This window comes from Xiphophorus hellerii, chromosome 7 (genome assembly GCF_003331165.1).
Source record: "Xiphophorus hellerii strain 12219 chromosome 7, Xiphophorus_hellerii-4.1, whole genome shotgun sequence".
In the NCBI taxonomy this organism is placed as follows: Eukaryota; Metazoa; Chordata; class Actinopteri; order Cyprinodontiformes; family Poeciliidae; genus Xiphophorus; species Xiphophorus hellerii.
The window spans coordinates 12,548,165-12,570,179 of record NC_045678.1 but is presented as its reverse complement, the minus strand read 5'-3'; the positions used below and the strand labels follow the sequence as shown (position 1 = coordinate 12,570,179).

Below are 22,015 nucleotides of genomic sequence, written 5' to 3'. Positions count from 1 at the left end.
TCCATATGTGGGTTGTGCTTAACCCCTGCGCCACCTCAGCACCCCAACAAAATAACATCTAATCTAATTCACAATAACCTAAAATGCTTCTTTTCAATTTTTAATTAAACCTTTCCAGGTGTAGACTACCCTGGAAAAAAACATCCTTCTTTTCAGGATAGTTAACACCTCAGATTTATCCATGTTTCTTAATCTTCAGATATCCTAAAAAAAATGTTTTTCCTCTAGCATGAACACTCTGGATGTCTGACAATAAAGTAGAAGAGATCAACAATACAACTGTAAACAGTGACAATACTCATTTCACCTGTTTAAGTCAAAATTACACAATTGCAACAAAAAATGTGATTAAAAAGTATTTTTCCTCAATACTATTGTATAATCAATACTCAAATCAATGCCTGAATTTATTTCAATTAAGTAAAAATGTTTTCCCAACATTTAAAGATACTGTGTCACAGATATTCCCCCCTTTTTTTTTACCATTTTAAATCTATAACAACAGGATTGTATCCGAAACGTATTTTTTTTCTTTTCTTCCGTTCATTATTGTTTTAGTAAGAAATATGTTTACACACCAACACACTCGAATATGAAAAATAACATCACGTCTCAAGAATGAACAGTGTGTAAAAACAATTAAAGAACATATTTCATTATATTACAAATTAGCTTTCCATACCCGCCGTCAGTTTCCTCCAACAGGTACAACAGCGGCCCCCAGTGGCTGGAGCAAGCTTTGCTTCCATCGAGGATATTACGTCTGGATGTGCCAGAGGGAGTCAGGGCGAGTCTTGACTGCAGGCGTCGTCATTGCAACCAGGATGCGCATCAGTGAGACGAGAAGCCTTCACCTTTTTCCTACAGGTATGACAGATTTCTGTTCAGAGCGTGTTTATGACGCGATTTGGTGGTTACGGCTTTGGAGGTTTGTTCTCAGAGAAAGATGATCTCATGACGCGACGGCGTCGCTCGCAGCCTGATCCCAATGAGACGTGTTTACAGCCATAGCAAGGAGTCCAAACGTCGGTGGTTTGTTTTTAAATGTAATGTAACAGATCGGAGTGAATGTTCTCCTGCAGCCCAGGGCAGCAGCACCAGAGGATGGATGAGCATCAGCGGATGTTTGTGACGCAATGCTTGTTATTGTACGTGAACAAATGTAGACATTAAATATTATGGCTTATGTTGCCATAAAAAATAAAAAAGATTTACTCCGGAGGATTTTCTATGTAGGCTGTTTACGTCCAATCAGTATATTTAACAAAGTAGCAATAATGAGGCTTATTAAACAAAGTGATAATTATTAGTAGTTATGAAGGAAATATCATTTCTCCCTCATTTGAAAGCAGAGTTATGTGCTGCCTTGTGAAGCAACGTGTCACGCCATTGCGGGCCTTACTAACGCTGCTAAAGGCGTCCAAAGGAATACATCTGAACAGCAAGTTGACTTTATGTTTTCTTTTCTGAAATTAAAGGTAGGCTATATTGACATTCAGATTCCTACTTCCAAATACCTTTTAAAGAAGAATTTGTTTGTTTTTAACCTATATTTTTTTATCTGATTTTAATTTAAAATATGTATATTTCATGCTGGTTTTATTTGATTTCAATTTGTAGAAAGCAATCACGCAGCGTAAGCCAAAACACCCTAATTACATAGATGTGAAGCCTTGCACATTCTTGACTTAAAATTGTCTCCAGAGGTTCTCAGTTATCTGGGGAGCGGTTCTTGTAGGTACGTTCTTTGCTTTTCTGTTCTCTCCCTAGGCGCAAAGTCTTTTGCATAGCCTCCTCGTCTTTCTAGTAGTTTAATTTTAGTGATTAATGAGACACATTTGTTTGGATCAGATTCTCCTGGCCCGCAGATGTTGCACTGGTCAGCACCGAACCGAATCCTTCAGTCGATAAAGTGAAATAAACAGGCTCACTGAGTGACAGAGGAAAGGAAGTTTGCTGGTGCCAAAATGAAGAGAAGACAGGGATGATGACAGAGCAGAAGAGACAGGTCCAGAATGATGTAGAGGAGGTCTGAGAGAGAGGAGCTGCAGTGAATCTGCTGCTGACAGCATCTGCAGGAGGCCCAGCTGTGTACAGGCAGCCCAACAAACTGGGTCATCTTTGTTTCCAGACCATCCCGGAGGACCAACGACCACCTAGAGCTCTGCTTTGCTTTTACTGACGCAGTTATGCTCAGAACTTACACGCATCATGCTTGCAATTGACTTTTGGCTTTTGTTGATATATTTTTTCCGGGGTAGAATGATTTACGGCATATAATGTCAACGATATGGCTGAAAAAACATATCACGATAAAAGCCAGGGGCATCAAACTCATTTTCATTTTGGGCCGTATCAAAAATCTGAATGTTCTTAAAGGGCCGGTTGTGCCAGAATCTATTGGTAAAACCCATTAAACTGTTGAAATACATTTAAACAGCTTTTTGTTTCAATAAGTGTTTGCTAAAATGAAATAATATGACATCTTTTTACACTGATCAGTCCATCCAGAATTTTGTGATTGTTTTTGTGGGGTTTTTTGCAATCAAAGTCATAGATTTTGTGGTGCTGATTTGGAAATATTTGAAGGGAATTTATATGATAGTTGTGCTAATGTATGATGCTAAATGTGACTTTTTGTTTTATTGTCGTATCGATCGCTTGACATCAAGTAAAGCTGAGGCAGCAGTCACTTAGACCCAATGGATTTGGCCAAGTTTGACAAACATTTGCAGTAAAATCAGGATCAAATGTGGGGATCGGTTGATTTTGTGTGAATTTTGCAGATTTGTGAATAACTGGTTGTCTAGAGGGCCACATAAAAAGCTGCGGCGGGCCATATTTGACCCCCGGGCCTTGAGTTTGACACATGTGATATAAGCGTTTCATAACAGTTGATATCAATAACTATTGACTAGTTTTTTGTTTTAAATATCTGAAATACTGCCGAACTAGCAGCCGTGGCTTCTTCTTTTTTTTTTTTTTCCTTTTTTTTCTCCGAAGAGTTTTTGCGGCGCTAGTGGCTCGTATTTTTTTCGACAGTAGGCAGACAGGAAGGAGGGTGAGGAGAGGGGGGAAGACATGCGGCAAAGGTCGTCGGGACCGGGAGTCGAACCCGCGACGTCCGCGTCGAGGACTAAGGCCTGCAAACGTGGGGCTTGCTAATCCCCTGCGCCACCACAGCACGCCCCTGCTTCTTTTTTTTAAGCAGTTATGAGGAAACCTTAAACTGCTGCTGCGTAAGTTACTGAATAGGCTGTTGCTAGGTAACCAAAGAGTGAATGAGTTACTCTATGCCACCATCATAGTTTAACTGGCCTTGGAAGGTCGAGCAGCTAAAGACTTTCCTCTGCCTACATCCCCCAGAAGGCTTTGCACTTCTGTATTGTTGTTCAGTGAAATGATTGGACAGTCTGTCAGAGGAATTATGGAGGTGTCTATCATAATATATGTTCTTATTGGTTTATTGTGCAGTCCTGCAACAACAGTTTTTAAAGTTTGTAGTTTGACTACTGTGCCATTTAACAACTTGAATTGTTGACCTAATTCTTCAAGAAATACACACAGCTTTTAGGTACTGTCCAACAATTTTCTGTTATTTATTTATTTTTTTAATCTGGACTTTTCTAGAAACTTTAAGATAGTCAATTTAAGTTTATTATTATCCAGTTGAAAAACAAAACTGTGACCAAGTTTCAACTGTCTGATCAGAACGATCACTCTCAGATGAACGGAAATTATCAAAAGCATCCGCCAAGCCTCAAGTTAGAAGCAACTGTGTAGTTGTCCAATGAGCCCCTGCTCAAAAATCAACACTTTCAGTCATGAGTAACAGTTTTATCTGCCTACAACGATGGGCCAAAGCCTTACGAAGAAGGGTATTATGGTCAAATGATGCAGAGACTGAATCTTGAACTGTCTTGAGACCAGTTCAAGATCAAACCCACCATGATGGTGGTAGCATGATGCTGAGGGCCTGTCTCACTTCCAGAGATACTTGTACGTTGCACAGAATTGGGTGGAATAATGAATGTTTATAAATCGGCTAGCAAATTTATTCCTACTCTGGACAGATAGATTTAAGGTTATTTTCTTTAAACCGATAAGTTTTCTTCTGATTGGAAATGTTACAGGCATTTCTCAAAAAATAAGAAAACAATGGAAAATATGATCAATTTCTCAATCAAAATGATTGAAAGTGCAAAAACTCAAACTCTGTGAAGGGTCTGTATGTCACTGATGACTATGAGACAAGTGAAAGGGTGATTATCCTTCCCTGTGGCTTTACATTAGTTCCAGCGTTTGCTTCCTATAGAGATTCCCACAGCGCCCAAGGCAGTAAAGACTAGAGCTTGTTAAAAAATGTCTCCCACTGACAAAGACCCCCACACAGCCTAATGAGCCACAGCATCCATGGTGTAATTTTCATCTGCTTCGGTCTCGCATGTCAGTGCCAAATCAGAAACCAAACTGGCAACGAGCGTCACACTCACTGGGTGGACGGATGGTGTGGCTTTGGGTGAAGAGTACTTGGAGCATCGTATGTGTGTCATTGAGCGAAATGCTGTTTTCATCTGCACGTGCTGCGTGACGTCAGAACTGATTCAAGACTAAAAATAGATCCTCACTGCCGGGGTCTTTAAGCTTGAATGCACAGCATCGAATAGACAATCAGAAACGAGTCTGAATAGACTTGTGGCAGACGCACAAGTGCTTTAATCCTGGTTTGCGTGTATCGGAGCTGAGCGGAAGGAGGGAATCTTTATCACACTGAGCAAAGGTGGCTGGGTATTTGAATGGTGGACACAAATACCAGAGAGGGGATGCTAACTGAGTGTGACGTGCCACAGGAAATGTAAACATTTACCTGTCAGCTCAAATAGAAGCAGCCCATGTTAGTCATCCCACCACCGGCTCTGTCCTTTTCAGCCCGCTCAACGGTTCGCAGTTTCTTTGAGATTGTCCTTTTAAAGGTACACAGAGATCTTTGAATGGCTGCCGATGCGGGGAGTTGTTTTGTGCCGGTGCTTCTTGACCTCAGTTCACCATTTGATACTGTGGGCCACAGAAACATACTCTATTGCAGAGATGAGAGTTACAGCTCTTAAAAACAAACAAAAAAAAAACCCTGATTTTAAAGATCTGTACCAGTCAAAGCCACATTCAAAAGATTTTCATGTTTATTTATTCTTGTTTGCCAGAGCAGAACACTGTAAAGGAACATTCGGATGAGTCTGATCATTTTGTTTGACCCAAATGAATCAGGGTTATATTGGACTGGTTTCCACCCTAATTAGAGGTCCATGTAAATGAAAGAAGTTTCTATGAACAAATGACTTGCTATTATTATGTTAAAAAAGAGCATGTGGGGTTCAGTAGAACTGAGAAAACAGTTGTGTTTTTGTCTTAGTCTGAAAACCAATCGGTTTTGTCAGACATTAATCTTTAGATTTATTTTTTATACATGTTCTTATTGTTTGTGTCATCAAGTGGTGGAGTTGGGTGGTGAGGCAGACGCGGCGGAACCAGGTTGCAGAAAAATTATGTTTAATGATGAAAAACAAACCCAAAGTCCAAAAAACCTGGCAGCACAGCTGAGCGGAAGCTAAGGCTCAACACTGGTAGCAAACAAGATAAACGAATGGACACGACGACGGAACGAGCAAACATCAGACGAGGACCCGACAAAGACACAGATGACACAGGTGACACAGGAGGTAATCAGGGAACGAGACACACCTGGGAATAATCAAGGGGAAGACAGGACAACACGGAGACTCAGAAACACAGAAAACTCAAAACACAGAGAAAAACACAGACCATGACAGTTTGCCCTTATATAACCCCCTATATCTTTAAGTGTCATTTTGTAATTTAGACTTTTATGATCTTTTGATATCTCTTCTTGTGACCACGTCTATGAAAACCGTTTCATAAATAAATGGTACATTCATTTATTTACGCAGTTTTTATGATTAATTGTTCTGTACGGTAATTTAATCAACAAATTTCTCTTATAATAGTGTTCATGAGAGATTTTATACTTGAATTTATCTTTATTGAATGACAGTTTGTTTGATGAAATGTGTTATATTTGTAATGTTTGGTTTCCTGAGAACAAGGCGCTCTAACACCTGACCAGGCAAAAAAAGAAACTAGAGAAGTAAAATCAAAAAAGGAAACTGCATGCTCGTGGTTAAAACAGAAATAGAGTTGATCTGTCAACACTGACAGATAAACCCTAGTTGACAATTTTATTTATATATTTTTTGTCAATTTGTACAAGGTTTCTACTTTCTTTTTCACTCTGACAACATGCTAACACCAACACACCCAGCAAGTTCAGCATATGTGAGAAATTTGTACTTTATCGCGTTGGTCACCTCTGCACCTGCTGTGCTTGAGGCTGAAACTAAAACAATTCAAAAATAAAGAAATTTTATTTTCGCCCAGACATTGAGCGGTCTGGGTCCCGATAAGACACTCCTCAAAACTGCAAGAGCAAATTCTCTCAGCATGATGAAGTTGATTGTATTTCTAAGTCATGAACGTTTTCACTTAGAAAAAAAACACACTGAAACATTTCATCAGCTTCACTGATGAACATTGAAAAGTTATGGATATCGTGCCAAATATATTACATTTCATTGTTCTTTTGTGTAATACATAATTACAGTAATTATTTTTAATGTTTCGAAAGATTACAATATGCAGATTGACATTTTTTGCAATCTTTTTAGGGCAATATTTTCACAGTTTCAAACAAGACTTAATTTCTTTGTAAATGGGAACGCAAACATCCAGCGACATTTGCTTAGATTCAGGTATTGGTTGAACATGACCAAACAGAGCAACCATCTTTAAAGACAGATTAACGGCAAACAAAACATCAACATTTAGCGTAGCAAAGCTAGCAGAATAGGACTAAAAAATAAGGAATATTAAACATTTTTTTCAAGTACAACACTCCGTGACTTATTTTCATGTATTTAACAAAGTAGATGTATTGATTTGTTCAGTAAGAAAATAATTTATTAAATTGAAGGCTGCTTGCTTTGTTTGGCCAAATGTGATAAAAAGTATAGAGCTCAGAGCCAGCTCTGCTGTTATGGCCCACTTGGCACAGCGTTAGCTTCCTGCTCCCAATGAGCAACCTTATGTGCCGCGGCCTTTCCTTCATCAGCTGCAGTTTTCTCTAAGCACACAGCATACATTACTGAAAGCTGGGTTGTTATTTGGGGTGTCGACTCTGGTCTTTGCGTGAATGGTAACTCATAAAGAACAGTTACAAGAAATATCTGAATGTAGGAATGTTAGGAATAGTAAAAAGATTTGAGTCCTTTTGTTTTTTTTGTTTCATTTAAACTTCTGTATTTTTCAGTTGCATTTGAGGTTTCCAGACGCTGAGTATTAGTGGTACAGATCCCTCTTTATGTTCATTTTGTGAACTGTATCATGGTGCGAACTGAGACTAGAAATCCTGACCTTCAGCCATTTTAGCTTGTTTAATGCAGTAAGGCGTCAGAACTGATGTTCAGTCTGTATGGAGATGTAAACAGAGCCCCTGGCCGTCATCTCAGCAGCAACACCAAACTTCAAATTCCAAACAATTGATAAATGACTGAGGTTTTCTTCTCTCTAACAAAACTGAGTTTTTAAAAGTGCCATAAAAACTATTTTCCCCCTTGCAGATCTCTAATGTTATTTGCTCTCTTTTTCACCACTCTGTAATGTTTCAGATCATCTAATTTTATTATCTGAAAAATATCATCTGACTAAAGCAGTTGTTAAATGAGGATCTCATTTATTCAGGGGAAAAAAGCTATGGTAAAGCTTAATTAGCTCCTAAAGGTTATTGACTCACCACTCTTGGCAGCAGCATTAAGTGACGTTTAGGAATTGTTTTCCCACTGGTCTTTGCAGAATTGTTTTCTTTTAAACACATCAGAAGGTTATCAAGCAACATGGATGTAGGTCCAAACTTTGACAAAGCCACTCCTCAGCCTTACTGCTCTCTTGGACTAGCTTTTCTATGAGAATTATGTCTCTTAAAGTGGTTTTCTTGACTGGATATTTAGATTGATAGATGATTATATTTCCCATATTTTGCAGGTTAGTTTAGATATTTTTTTCCTTAAGAAATTACATTGTTATTCTGGTATTTATTCTTCTTTGTGTGATAATCTGAAGCATTCAAATGCAATAAAAATATATTTAAAAAACAGAAGGGATCATTACTCTACATTCATAAGGGGCAGATGTAGATTCAGCTCGCTGCAGTGTGTGCAGAGTTTCATAGCCTACAGCTGTGTGAAAGTCTCACTTTTCACAGCGAGATTCATCTCACTGCATATGTTATCACCCTCGAAACCCAAGAACTAATTTAGTTCAACTTGGAAAAAGGCATCATGCCGATTACGACACAGCTGGATTTGATGGTGGGGTTTTGTTGCACTCCTAATGGCACAAATCAACAGCAGGAGTTATTTTTGTTCCTGAATGCTGAACGTTCTTGTAAAAAACAGTGTTCGCTCTAATTCAATTTTCTCTTTGTCTTCCAGATTTATCACAATCAAGCGCCTGAAAATACAAGGGAGAGCAACAAAGGAACAGCAGCTGTGCACAACGTGACAGGCCAGTTTTAATCTCTGCTCTTCAAGCTCTTTCCGCTAAAACCCATCGTTTGCCCAAACGCCAGCCCACCATGTCTGGGAAGGAGCGCAGCCCCCGCCACCGGCCGTGGTCGGTCTACCGGGCCAACACCTTTGATCTCTCAGCGGAGATGATGGGGCTAGCGCTCTCAGGTAGCTAAGTAACTGGTACCATGGCAACCAGCATTAGAAATGAGATTTATCTCATGTTTGTTTTATTTGTCTACTTCACAGGCAGCAGTCAAGATCCAGATGAACCAGTTCTGGAGTTCAGTGTGGGTATGTTCATAAAAATCTGACTTCAGCATTTAAGGTTTGACAGTCCTACTCAAGTAAAACTTAGATTTTTATTTAACAAATATTTCTGTTATTAATAAATCCAATCAAAGCTGTAAATTCTTGCCATCCTTTGGTTTTCACCCTAGCTTAGTGAAAATAGTCTTGTAAAAATGATGTGTAAGTTTAATAATGTTGGAAAAGGACTCTGTCGAAGATGATAATTTATTTTCTCAATGAGATTTATCCCGTATAAAACATGGACGCAGATCATATATATCAATTAATAAGGTAATAAGAAGTCCTGAGCAAGCTGGAAGATTTAGTGCAAAAAACGAGAAAAATATAAAAGTAAAATGCATATCCAAATCACAGAATAAAAGCCTTAGAGCATGTAAAACATAAAAATATTCTAAAAAATATAGAAGTAAGAAAGTCACACAAAAGGCACAAAATAACTCAGCACAGTTTTAAAATGGATATCTTCTCTAAACTAGCAGCTAGATGAATTCAGTGAATCGTGGTTGTGATTGTGTGCCGGGTTTGTAGGACAGTAGGAAACGGTCTTGTTACTGCTCAGAGTAAAAAAGTATTACATGACATTTGCTTATAAAGAACAACTCTGAAGTTCTATGACTCCGTGCAGGGATTATTTGCCACCCAACCATCTAAATCCCACTTTTAGTAATCTGTTGCGTTGCCATGTTGCTGCAGCCTGCAGTGAGCTGGTCACGCCCTCTCTGGACCGCAAGCCAACCAGCTTTGTGGCCGTCAGCTGCACCACACCGCCGCAGGCCTTCTGGACTAAACACGCCCAAACTGAAATCATAGAGGTAAAAGGAAACAGTTCGCTCTGACTTCCTGGGAGCTCTGTGAGACTTTTACCACCTCCTCATCTCTCTCGCCGTCACCGTCTCCCCTCAGGGCACCAGTAATCCCATCTACCTAAGCAGCATAGCGTTCTTTCAGGACTCGCTCATCACCCAGCAGACTCAGGTCAAACTCTCCGTCTATGATGTAAAGGACCGATCACAGGGCACGGTAATATCTAAAAAAAAAACTACAACAAATATACTGAAATGTAAATCCTTCATGGTCTACTTTTATCTGCATTAAATCCTTTAAATTCTCTGACTTTATGCTCTCCCACAACAGATGTACATGCTTGGGTCATCCATGTTTTCTGTAAAGGAGCTGCTGCAGGACAAACACCACAGACTGCACTTGACTCTAAGGTGACAGAAAGGAATATGACAATATGGATGCAAAAATGCTTGCTTACACCAAAGCTATGGTTGGATCTGATATGATGTCATGGTGTGTGTGTGTTTGTGGGGGTGGGCGTGTGTGCGTGTGTGTGTGTGTGTGTGACAGGTCAGCAGAGAATGAACGTGTGGGCAACATCACAGTCATCGCCTGGCAAATAGAGGAGAAGCGTGAACAGAGAGCACCAGTTGCAAGATTACAGAGGGGGGATACAGTCAATGGAAGGGTGAAATAAGCTCCTCATTTTCTTCAAACTCTCCACAGTTTCTCTGTTTTTGATTGAAGTGATTAAAAATGAAGCCGGTTAATCTAATTTTCTGTTTCAAGCAACGTGCAGAACTTGTCTTTAAGACAAATGCTATGTTTGTTGTTGTTTTGAGGTGTAAATGACAGCTGAAACCAGATATTTACACACGCTAACACTTTTTCTTTCTCTCTTGTTGAAGTTAAATCAGACCAAACTTTTCCTGTCTTAGCTTAGTTAGGATTACCAAAATTATTTGTATATGTCAAATGCCAGAAAACTTGTCACGAAGATTTTTTAAAAGTTTTTTTTATTTATTTTCTTTGAATTCAAAAGTTTGCATACATTTGGTCAGCATCAGGGATAACTATCTTTCAAAATGTATGACTTGGGTCAAAGCCAAAACAAGAAAAGCTTTGTCTGATTTACCTTCAAACCGTGAGAAAGAAATCGCTTTTGTTTTTTCGTGTGTAAGTATCTGGTTTCAAATGTATCTCTCAGGAAAATTATTGGGAAAACCACCTATTCACTTCCATTTTTGTGGAGTCGTGATCATCAATTTTGATTTCATGATTAAGGAATGAATTTGTATATTAACATATGAAGATCAGAGGCTTTAGTTCAAGTGTCCTTGTTTTTGCTGTTTCAGATGGTTCTCCCTGTCGATGAAAGCCTAACCGGATCCACGGCTATGAAATCCAAGTGTTCGTCTTTATGTAAAGATCCGATGCTAAAGGCAGGTGAGTGTTTAAATGCGCTCTACTCACAGGTCCATGCACAATGTTCACCATCCTTGAAGTTTTTTATACTTTGTCAAAACAAAACCGCTAGCTTCAGTGTTTTTAGTGGGGATTGCATGTGACAGCTGTGGATACTTTTGGAGACAGAGGAAAGTAATCAATCTGCATGCCTGAATTTGCATTCAGACCATGAAACAATACTTTACAAAATCATCTTTTCCTTCAATTACAGCTGTAAGTATTTTGGGGTATGACCCAGTTGGCTTTTCACATCTAGAGACATCTTTGTCCATTCTTTATAATAAAATAATTCAAGGTCTCTCCTCAACTTTACAACCAAAACCAATTTGCACTTCCTTTTCACTAATGGTTTCCCCAACAAACTGGAAGGGCTTCATAGAACAGCTGGAGAAATCACAACAACCCCAATAAAATCGATTAGCATTTGTGGTTGTATGATGAGAACTGAGAAAAAATTTCATGCACTGTTTTATGGTAACTTTATGAGGTCTCGTCTCTACTCCTGTGTGTTTAAGTTTTTGGAGGCGTGATGTCTCGGACGTATCGTTTCCCAACCACGGATGGAAACCACCTTCGCGTCCTGGAGCAGATGGCTGAAAGCGTCCTCTCCTTGCATATTCCTCGACAGTTCGTCAAACTGCTCCTGGAGGAGGACGCCGTGAGGTAGCTTTGAGGAACTAGAGTCTCAACATAAGAGAAACTCAGACACTTTCTTGCAGTCATCATGTGGTTAAATTGTATATAGTTGAAATCTAAAAACTTTGATTTTATTTTTTGTGCATTTGTGTTTAGAGACAGTTTGACGTTCACAGCACACTGTAAACCTTGGATTTATTTATATTTTTTTGTTCTTTTGTTGTGCTGCAACCACAAACGAATACACTTGCCGTCTGTCTGGTGTCTGACACAGCAGCAGCAAACACAGCTTTTTAAATATTCTTTGACTTCGCTGAATGTCTTGACTGTGACAGCATGTGTGTTCGATTCGCAGGGTGTGTGAGCTGGAGGAGCTGGGCGAGCTCGCTCCATGTCGGGAGAATCTCAGGAGGCAGATCATCACTCAGTATCAGACTATCATCCTCACATACCAGGAGACCATAAGTGACCTGCATGAATACAAAGGTCAGAAACAGAAGCACACTTCTGCATGACAGGCACTACACACTACGATGAAATGTTAAACTGGGGCTAGGTTGTAGACCATAGATGATTTCACAATGTGAGATTTAAAAAAAAGAAAATCTATCTGCGTTAAACATCCTGCATTTCATCTCCCAAAACTTTTATCTCTTTAAGAGTTAAAACTCTTGAAGGTCTCATTAGTCTCTCACTCCTCTATTATGACTTGTTTGCTGTCAGATGATTCTAATTAGAAAGTTTAATAAACAGGTTGACATCTCAGATCTTCTGTCTCCAAACACTGGTGGAGGGCTTTTTGGGTTTTATGATTTTATTTAGTAACCAGGATATCGTGACTATCTGCAATTATGGAGGTTAAATGTTCAGAGGTCAGCAAATCAAAGTGACTGATTATTAGACTAATCATATTCTGTTATTTTGTAGAGAAATATTGAACAATTACAAGCTTTCCCAAAATAATCTGATATAGAAAATAATTTCTGTATTGAGCCCTTTGACAAAGAACCCACACAGAAATGTAAAAAAATACAGTTTATTTTTAAAAAAAGTGTTTGATATACTTTATATGTGATCTTTTATGAAGTGAGTAAAATATTGGAGTATTTAACTTTGTGAAGAAGATATGAATAATCTGTTTCTCTTTTACTCCTGTTGTCTCCCAGGACCTTCGTTTAAGCCCAGCACCTTAAAAGCTGAGAGGAAGTTGGAATTTATTCCCACCAACCTGCACATCCAGAGGATGAGAGTACAAGGAGAGACGAGTTATGGTACGTCGCTGTGCTTTGTTCTCCTAAACAGGCCTGGGACTAATGATGATATATTTGATTCAGTACAGTCGCTTTACAGTCGGTGTTTGTTGTGTCTTTCCCACCAGATTGGACGTATGACGTCGTGACCATAGGGGCTCCTGCAGCACATCATCAGGGCTTTAAAGGCTGCGGCCTCAGAAAACTGCTGCACAAGCTTGAAGAAGCCAGGAAACAGTGAGTGAAATCAAAACAAAGTTGCTCGGCAGCTCCACTCTTTGCACTCATTCATGAATGTTTTCTGTGTGATTTTCTGTCCTTTATTCAATCAGCACTTATGAGGAAGAAAGGTAAGGGCTAGAGTAAAGGGTTATATGAAGCCATATATGAAGAGTTTTTGAATGTTTTTTCAATTTTGCCACACTGCTCCCTCTGTTTACTCTCTCTGTCCTCTTTTTCCTGTTATGCGGGCCATTTGACATGCACCTAAAGCTCTGCTGGCTTCGGTTCAAAAGGAATGATCTACCAGCCTCAGGATGTCATTAAAGCGAAGGAGCTGATTGCTCAGATTAACACTCTGAAGACGCAGGTGTGTTACTACACCGAACGTCTGTCCAGAGCCGCCAAGGAACGCTCAGCCAACGCTCTGGAGAGAACTCTGGCCATCCTAATGGAGAAGGTAAAACATTGCTCAGAGAGACTGGAAGGTTGTCATTTTTATTATAGCAGTCACAAATGCATTTTACTAGAATTTCATGTGATGGGAAAAGGGAGCACATAATTGTGAGGGGAAAGGGAAATGGTATACAATTGTCAAAAATCTTGCAAAATGTTCTGCTTGGGGGAAAAAAACTACCAGGTCATGGATGAAAACCTTGAATTTTTGAGAAGGTGAGCTGAACCATTGTTAGAAAAGCATTTTTTCCAACAATAATAATGTAGTTCACTCTGCAATGAACTTAATTACTCACCTGAAACAATTTCAAGCTGAATTTAAACATTATTGACACTGGAGGAAAAGCAGCTGACGTCCAAATGACTGCCTGGCTCTGGCATCCAATCAGCCCAAACTCAGCATGTCACAGAAATGCAAGTTGAGGGGATTTCCCCCAATAGATGCCATGCTGCATTCAGGTACAGCTGGGACACTAGGTTTGTTCAAAAATATTAAAACAACTCCAAAATGATGTAAGCATGTTGTCTTCTCAAATGTGGGTTCAGTCTGATTCAAAAGTTTACCAACATCAACAATGACCATTTTTAAGTGGCTGTTTTGTTGTATATTCTGTCTATTCAGACTTTCCATATGTCTGCTTATTTCACTTTATTCACAGAAAAAAGCCCAAACAAAACTGCAGGCGGCCACTTCTTTGCATTCCACTTTTTTTTAACTTTTAGAATATAATAAAATCAAATTAACATCAGAAATGAAAAAAAAAAAAAAGATTCTTTGTGTACTGCTGATTGAAGTAAAACCAAGAATGATACATTTTTATAAATTTTTCTTATCTGAAACGTACCAAAAACATTCCAAACCGTTACTTAAGAACTGTGATATGCACCTAATCTTGATTATTTTGTAACCCTACTAAACACACAAGCAGTGCTGCAGAGTAGTTGCTTAGATTAAAAAAAAGCACACAGGGGTTTGCACAAAGTCCAGACCTTAATGTAGTTGACAGCAAAGAATAGACAAAATCTTTATCTCTAGATCTGCAAAGCTGACTGAGACTTAACTCAAAATACCTGAAGTTGGTTCTACAAACTATTGAACAAGAGGAGCTAAGTGCCATGCTCAAGGATTTTTATTTAGAAATCCTGTCTTTTCTCTTTAGCTTGAAGAGTAAAACATTCATAATTGGTTTCAATGTTCAAATTCACGTGAAATATTTCTTTACAGCAACTTTCTTTTGGCAGAGCTTCAATATCTCATCCCCTCCTATTGCAGACCCGTCAGTTGGTGACAGTGTGCGACTCCAAGCTGCTGTCATCAGCCATCGTTGCCCTTGCCGCTGCCCGCCCACAGTTTTCGCAGCAGAGCACCCCATCCCCTTCCTCCTCTTCCCTCTCACCTTCTTCTCGCTCTCCATCCCGTTCCCCCTCTCGCCATCCCACCTCACCTTCCCGCCCAGCCACTTCTCCGTCGAGACATGCAGCTCCTCCAGAGGGCAGCGAAGGGAGCAAAAGCAAGCGTGCCTCGACGCACTCTGACTATCATGAGGAAGAGTGGGTGAGTGGAGATAAACCTCCCTACTTTTCTTCTGTTTAAATTAGGATTTGCCTGTTTGGCTTGGTTTTCACCCACGATGTGCGTTTATGCGCAGGAGAAGGTTTGGTTAAATGTCGATAAAAGCCTAGAGTGCGTGATCCAGACGGTGGACCGGCTGCTGCAGAGAGACAAACTCCAGAGCGACAGCAGCTCTGAGGACGTCTTTCTGCTCGCCAACGAAGTGCCGAGTAGCACTAAGAAAGGTAAGTCAGTGAATCTGCCCTGTGTCCTGATTCCTGCATCATGTGGAAGAAAAACAGGCTAAAGTTTTGCTTCAGGGAAAGCCTTCTGAAATAAACAATTATTTAGCTCCACATCCTTCACCAGCAACTCTTATTTTTTGTAGAAGGCAGTCCAGAAGTTGAGAAGAAGTCTCCAGGTGAGTTTTTTGTTTTATTTTGTTTTTTTGACAAGTTTATATTCTGAATTATATTTTCACTGCAAAAACACAAAATCTTGCCAAGTATTTTTGGCCCAGTTTCTAGTACAAATATTCTAGTACTTTAGAAATAAGACAAAACTAACTGCTCCTATTTCTTTCTATTTTTTAAGCAGGAAATAGGAGCTTGTTTTGAGTCAATAACTCCTTAATATTGATGAAAAAGTAAAAGCAGAAAATCTCACTTGTAACATGGGAAAATTATCTTGTTTATAACATAAAGATTCACAAGAAACACAAGAAAATGGTGTTTAGATAGCTGTCCACTGTAGTTACCACTATGCACAAAAGGGTTAAGGGATTAATGACTTGAGATAAGCTCATATTTCCTGCTGAAAAGTTACATGTAAATTAGTTTTCTCTTATTTCTAGTGTACTAAGATATTTGCACTAGAAACTAGACCAAACTTACTTGGTAACATTTTGTGTTTTTGCAGTGTTTAAATGGAGCTCTCATAACAACACAGGGTTCTTTTCTCCTGTTTGCGTCTTTCAGGCGAATGGAACGAAGTGCTGTATCCCCTCCTCACCACCCTGACAGAATGTGTGTCTCTGATGAGCGACAAAGCTAAGAAAGCCTTGGTGTTTCTGCTGATGCAGGACAGCGCCCCCACTATCGCCATGAGCCTCACTATGCAGTATCGTCGCGACGTTGTTTTCTGCCAGACGGTCTGTCAGTTCCTGCAGCCAAGTCCTACACACACTCACGTACGATGGGAACCTGACTGACGGTGTTTGTTTGCAGCTGACGGCGCTGATCTGCGGCTTCGTTCTCAAGCTGAGGAACTGTCTCTGCGACTCGGGCTTCCTGCGGCAGCTACACACCATCGGCTTGTTGGTTCAGTATGAGAGCCTGCTCAGCACCTACGGTAACTGCACACAAAACACGTTATGTCAAAACACACAAGTCGTCCTAGTGATGTCATGAATGGCTACTGTAAGTGCCATGTGTAACTTCCTATCTCTCAAAGGGGAGGAGTTGGCCATGCTGGAGGATATGAGTGTTGGTGTGATGGACCTGAGGAATGTCACCTTTAAGGTTACTCAGGCAACCTCTGGTTTCAGCCCTGACATGCTGCCAGTGATCACAGGGAACAGGACTGGATTTAACGTCAGGGTTCCCATGCCTGGCCTGATGTTCGACACGTTGCCCAGAGAGATCCAGAACGGGATGCTGCTTCGGGTGCAGCCCATCCTGTTCAACGTGGGGATCAACGAGCAGCAGACATTGGCTGAGAAGTGAGTCACTGACACAGATAAATGCATTTAATACGTTTATTATTGAGAATCCTGAAAAAGCCTAAATCTGGTGACGTGTTAGATTGCCAAAAAGATTGCCAACATTTCGCAATCCAACATGTTTCATGTCATTATCTTGGTCTCTGGCACCCTGAATGAAGAAAAAGTTTACGTTATCTCAAAGAGTGTCTGCTAAAAATCTATAAAAATATAAAGCTATTTGTCACTTTTCTTCTCTCAGTAACAACATATACACTAAAGATTAATCTTACTGTTATGCCACTCTGGTAGCTTTTACATTTAGTGTGTTCACTAATCATGAAAAAGATCCGATTTTTCAACTTCCAACCGGTTTGTGCTGATTTCTCTGCGCCTCTAAACAAAGGAGTTGTTCAGATGTTATGTCTTGGTCAATGAAAGACGGTAGAGAAAAATTACACATTTAGGTTTTCCTGTTACATTCAAAAAAAGTTTCAGAAAATCTGAAAGCAGTATTTAAAACTTCAAATGTTTATTGTAAAGGAAGTAAAAATGAATATAGCACAGAATGAGAGCTTATAGAAAAGTAGAATAATTTATAATTTGTATCTGTGCAGATTTGGAGACACGTCGCTCCAAGATGTCATCAATATGGAGAACATGACTCGCCTCAGTTCATATTATGACCAGTTCAAAGAAGTCCTTCCAGAAGACTGTGAGTCAAACACGTAATCATTTATTATTATTATTATTATTATTATTATTATTATTATTATTATTATTATTATTATATAACCCCCCGCGGTGGCCAATAGGCCGGAGCGGCGCTGAGCTGCGAGGGCCGCACGAGGCTGCTCGCAGCTTTAATTATTATTATTTTTGTCAGCAGATTTCTTATTCCTCTTATATCTCTTCAGGTCTCCCTCGGACCCGCAGCACCACCACTCTGCCTGACATCCTCAAGCTGCTGAGTCAGAATGTGAACGCCAAGAAAAGCAAGAACGTAGAAATCCTGTGGCAGGCAGCCGAGGTGGACTTCTTCTTCTTCTTCTTTTCCTCTAAATGTTGCCCCAAAATTAACAACTAAATGAATAAAACGTTTCGAGTCACATCTGCTTCTTCACACCCTAAAGGCATGTCGGCGCCTGAACGGTGTCCGCTTCACCAGCTGTAAAAGCGCCAAGGACCGCACAGCCATGTCGCTGACCCTGGAGCAATGTCAGATCCTGCAGCAGGAGCACGCCATGGCGCCGCAGGTCTTCTACCAGGCCTTGGATTGCATGCGCAGGTCGGTCCCGCCTACTCTCACTTGCTTGTATGTTGGTTATTATTTGTCAAATAGCTTAAAATGATTTCTGTGTGTCCACAGTGAGGGCTGCCGGAGGGAGAACACTATGAAGAATGTGGGATGTCGAAAATATGCCTTTAACTCTCTTCAGCTCAAGGCCTTCCCCAAACAGTACCGCCCCCCAGAAGGGACATACGGGAAAGTTGAGACCTAAATGGACTGATATTTGATGGAACCAAAAAAAAAACTGATATTAGAGACTGAAAAAAATTATACATATATATGTTTAAAAAAAGACAATATCAAACAAAATTGCCACAGCAGCCCGCGGTTTTGTGTTTAGTCCGTGTTAGGATAATCAGTGTCCCAGTGCCGGTTCTGTTAGATTGTTTTCAAAATGTTTCCTCCTCCCATCTTAGCTTTGCTACTAGAATCACAATTCACAGCTAACGCGAGGCTTTCTGTGTCACATTGTAGGCTGTGTCATGGCTGCACCAGCTGTAGCATCTGGAGGTTTGCAGCCATGCTGGATCAGTAATATTCTAATTTCTGTCTGAAAAATCACATAAAATGTGTTTATACGAGAGACAGACTACAGTACAGGAAAAAACTACAAACCACTTTAAGGATTTCTTCTGGGTTTTTTTTATTATTATTATTATTATTTCTGTGTCTCATTTAAATGTTTCAGATAAACAATCCCAAATAACAGGGCTCTGTGTGGGAAAAAGTAATCACCCCATTGTTAAATTATGAACTAACTGGGGTTTAAAGACATTAAAACAGTTTTTTGCTTCACTTGGCAAACCCAGCCCAGATTCCTGACTGACCTGTAGAATAAAAAATTACCTATTGGACAACACAAAATAGGCTGAAATATCTCAAAAGTAACAGAGTATAAAGAAAACTGAGAGCAGATGAGAAATAGACTAACTTTCATCTATCACCATGGAAATGGCTACATAATCATTTCTAATGTTTTGGGACACTATTAAGCCATAATGTGAATTATTATCAACAGAGGAAATGTGTAACAATGGAGAACCGTCATGCGCTGGCACCCCCACCAGACAAAGGGTTTTGAGTGGTCTAGTCCAAGTCCAGACTTAAATCAGACTGCCGTGGGACCTCAAACAGGTCCTGAAATGTGTCAGAATTACAACAGTTCTGCAAAAAAGATCAGGCTGATTTTTTTCCCCCCCAAAGAAATGTAAAGCTTCATTAGTACTTAATGGAAATGTTATAGAGGTTGTTGCTATCAAGGATGGCACATACAGTTACTACGCTTATTAGGTTTACGAAGATTTTTCGTAATAATTGACGTTTTTGTTTTTTTTCCTTAATTGATTAGTTATATAAAATAATTATTTTAAAACTGTAGTTTTTAATTTGTCTGATATTAAAATCTGTTTGATAATCTGCAACAATTAGTTTTGATAATAATAAAAACAGAATGAATCTGTCAGGGGTAAATACTTTTGCGCTGTATGGCACCTGTTTGTCCTTGTCAACTCTGTTATTATTGGATGTCATCTAAATAGCTGGTATAACAACACACAAACTTTGTGTTCTTTTTTTTACTTTCAACAAGCATTAACAACAGCCTTATTATATTGGTTATTTAACTTTGTCGCAGATCCTGCTGACTTGATTCTCCATAAGTAAAAACTTCTGTTACTGAGCACAGCTGAGTTGCTTTAGAGAGGAATTCCAAAACTGCATAAAGTTAATAGAGACATTTTTTAATAATTATCTTTAGAAGCTTCAAAAATAAACTCAACTAAACAACTCAAGGCAAACGTTTGGACATCCTGAAGGGTCATCCTAATTTACATTCTCTATGCAAGCAAGCAAGTCTTAATATTTGCTTAAACTGTGTAAACTTTTCATCGTTTGCCTTCTGCACTACTATTTGAAAGTGTTTTCTACATTTAGACATGCCTTAGGTTTTAAAGTTGCAATATGAAAACCTTCTCTGGCTCTATTTAGTTGTTGAATTGTGGCTTTAGACTTGTGCTTTGTTGGAACCGTCTTGTTTTTATCTTTATGTTGAAGCTATAACACTTCCTTTATTAGTGAATAACGGCCCAGCCAATCGCACGACAGCAACTGAATTAATTTGAACATCTAGATGGGGTCAAAATAACTTGCTGAGCATCAGAATGGTTCCAATCCAGAAGGCATTTCTATATTGGAAACTGGAAAATTGCTAATCCGCTTGAGGCCTTTTGCAGCTTTCGTTTTTTTTTTTGTATGAGAGGGGAAAAACAAAATTATAAAGAGTTGACGTATTTAAGATTCATAATTGGAATCACCTCCCATCCAAACAGTATGGGAGGTATATATCGGTATATTGCTGTATATCGGTCCGTACTTGAAATACGTTGAAAATTGAAGTGTTTTATCCAGAAGGCCCACTCTAAATTAACTAAGGCAATTCTTCCATTGATCCCAATCACATTTAGATATCTTCATGCGGGCATTTTTTTAAATTTTTAGTCAAATTTTAGCTTTTTTTAGACAACTAGCAACACCTTTACAGTAAAAGTTTGCTTTGGAAGTGAGTTTGCCTGATTAAGTCGCTATACGAGCCAAATCTCTGACATGCTAATTAAAGTCCAAACACTTTCTAAAACTGATCTGACATCTTAGAAATGTGATATGCTGTTTGGTTTGATTTTAAATTTTAATTCCCATTATTTCTATTGTTTGGCTCTTTAACTTTGTGCTTTTGGAGTTTGTCTTTTACTTGGTTACAGCTGGCAAAATTTTGACTGGTGGTGCACTTACTGTATATTATGTACAAACTACAGTGTTGATCCACTTCTTAATACTTAATAAATCTTAGTACATATTCCTAACCTTTTTGAAGAAAACACTATCTAGGACCAGCATTCACAGAGTACAGGTGGAGAAAAGATGGAAATTAGAAAATAAACATTCTGTTTTTGATCATTTTGTGCTATTTGCTCACAGTCAACAGAAATGAAATCAAAAGTCACACCAGCAAAACTTGACTAATAGATTGGATTCATAGCAGATGTGTGAAGTAAAAATTTGGCAAACACTGAGTCAGATCAGATAAGACACTGTCATTCAGAGATGCTGTAATGTTCCACTGTGTTTAGTTTATATCCATCATAGGCAGCAATGCAGACGATCTGCTTCAATACCAGCTCAGAAACCTTCCTCTGGACCTTGGCTGCACTGCAGCATTACAGCTGTTGAAGAATTTATTGGCTTTATGTTAGTGCTCATTTCTCTACTACAACTTTTCATCACTTTTGACAATAAGCACACAAATGCTCTGGGGGCCTTTCATACATTTTCTTTCACAAAACTGTTAAATTTACAAATTACAACGTCTCAATTATAACGAATGCTAAGCTTTTGGATTCTACTTGCATGAAGATAACTTCAGCTTAAATGTGCTGCAGTTGCTTTGCCTTTCAGATTTCCCATAAATCTGGAAAGCCTGAGTTACAACAAACACCAGTAACAGTTTCATTTATCAGCTCTGGCCTTCAGTATATTGTATGTTTTTCTGAATAATGGATCATATTTTCAGCTATTTTTTTCTCCTTTAAGAGTATGTCCACTTGTTCCTGACCAGAATATGACTTTATTCTAATAGTACATGCCCACAACAATGGCACAGTGCTTTACCCTCTGAGAATGGATTAAAACTGAATAATGAATAAAGGACTGTTGAAACCA

The 22,015-nt window shown here is 39.2% G+C and overlaps 2 protein-coding genes across 2 annotated transcripts in view; one reads left to right on the top strand and one right to left on the bottom strand.

Annotated features, from left to right (window-relative positions):
- slc9a2 (solute carrier family 9 member 2) overlaps positions 1–792 on the bottom strand; it is a 27,719-nt gene extending 26,927 nt beyond the window's left edge. The window contains exon 1 of the mRNA XM_032567560.1: positions 683–792. Coding sequence (XP_032423451.1) covers positions 683–749 — 67 coding nt within the window. The 5' untranslated portion in view covers positions 750–792. The remainder of the gene's footprint in view (positions 1–682) is intronic.
- inpp4aa (inositol polyphosphate-4-phosphatase type I Aa) lies at positions 741–22,015 on the top strand. The gene is made up of 24 exons (XM_032567558.1): positions 741–867; positions 8,562–8,804; positions 8,886–8,930; positions 9,642–9,760; positions 9,852–9,968; positions 10,083–10,162; positions 10,302–10,419; positions 11,087–11,177; positions 11,714–11,861; positions 12,190–12,320; positions 13,001–13,105; positions 13,213–13,321; positions 13,417–13,434; positions 13,577–13,763; positions 15,033–15,314; positions 15,409–15,556; positions 15,700–15,732; positions 16,289–16,461; positions 16,538–16,661; positions 16,764–17,031; positions 17,628–17,725; positions 17,928–18,040; positions 18,144–18,298; positions 18,380–22,015. The coding sequence occupies exons 2-24, from the start codon at positions 8,705–8,707 to the stop codon at positions 18,510–18,512; spliced, it is 2,895 nt and encodes a 964-aa protein (XP_032423449.1). The 5' UTR covers positions 741–867; positions 8,562–8,704; the 3' UTR covers positions 18,513–22,015.

Excerpts from the sequence above, each read along its gene's own strand:
- inpp4aa (XM_032567558.1), top strand. The coding sequence starts at position 8,705 with ATGTCTGGGAAGGAGCGCAGCCCCCGCCACCGGCCGTGGTCGGTCTAC. Across the intron at positions 8,805-8,885 it reads GATGGGGCTAGCGCTCTCAG|GCAGCAGTCAAGATCCAGAT; the intron begins GTAGCTAAGTAA and ends TCTACTTCACAG. Across the intron at positions 10,420-11,086 it reads GGGATACAGTCAATGGAAGG|ATGGTTCTCCCTGTCGATGA; the intron begins GTGAAATAAGCT and ends TTGCTGTTTCAG.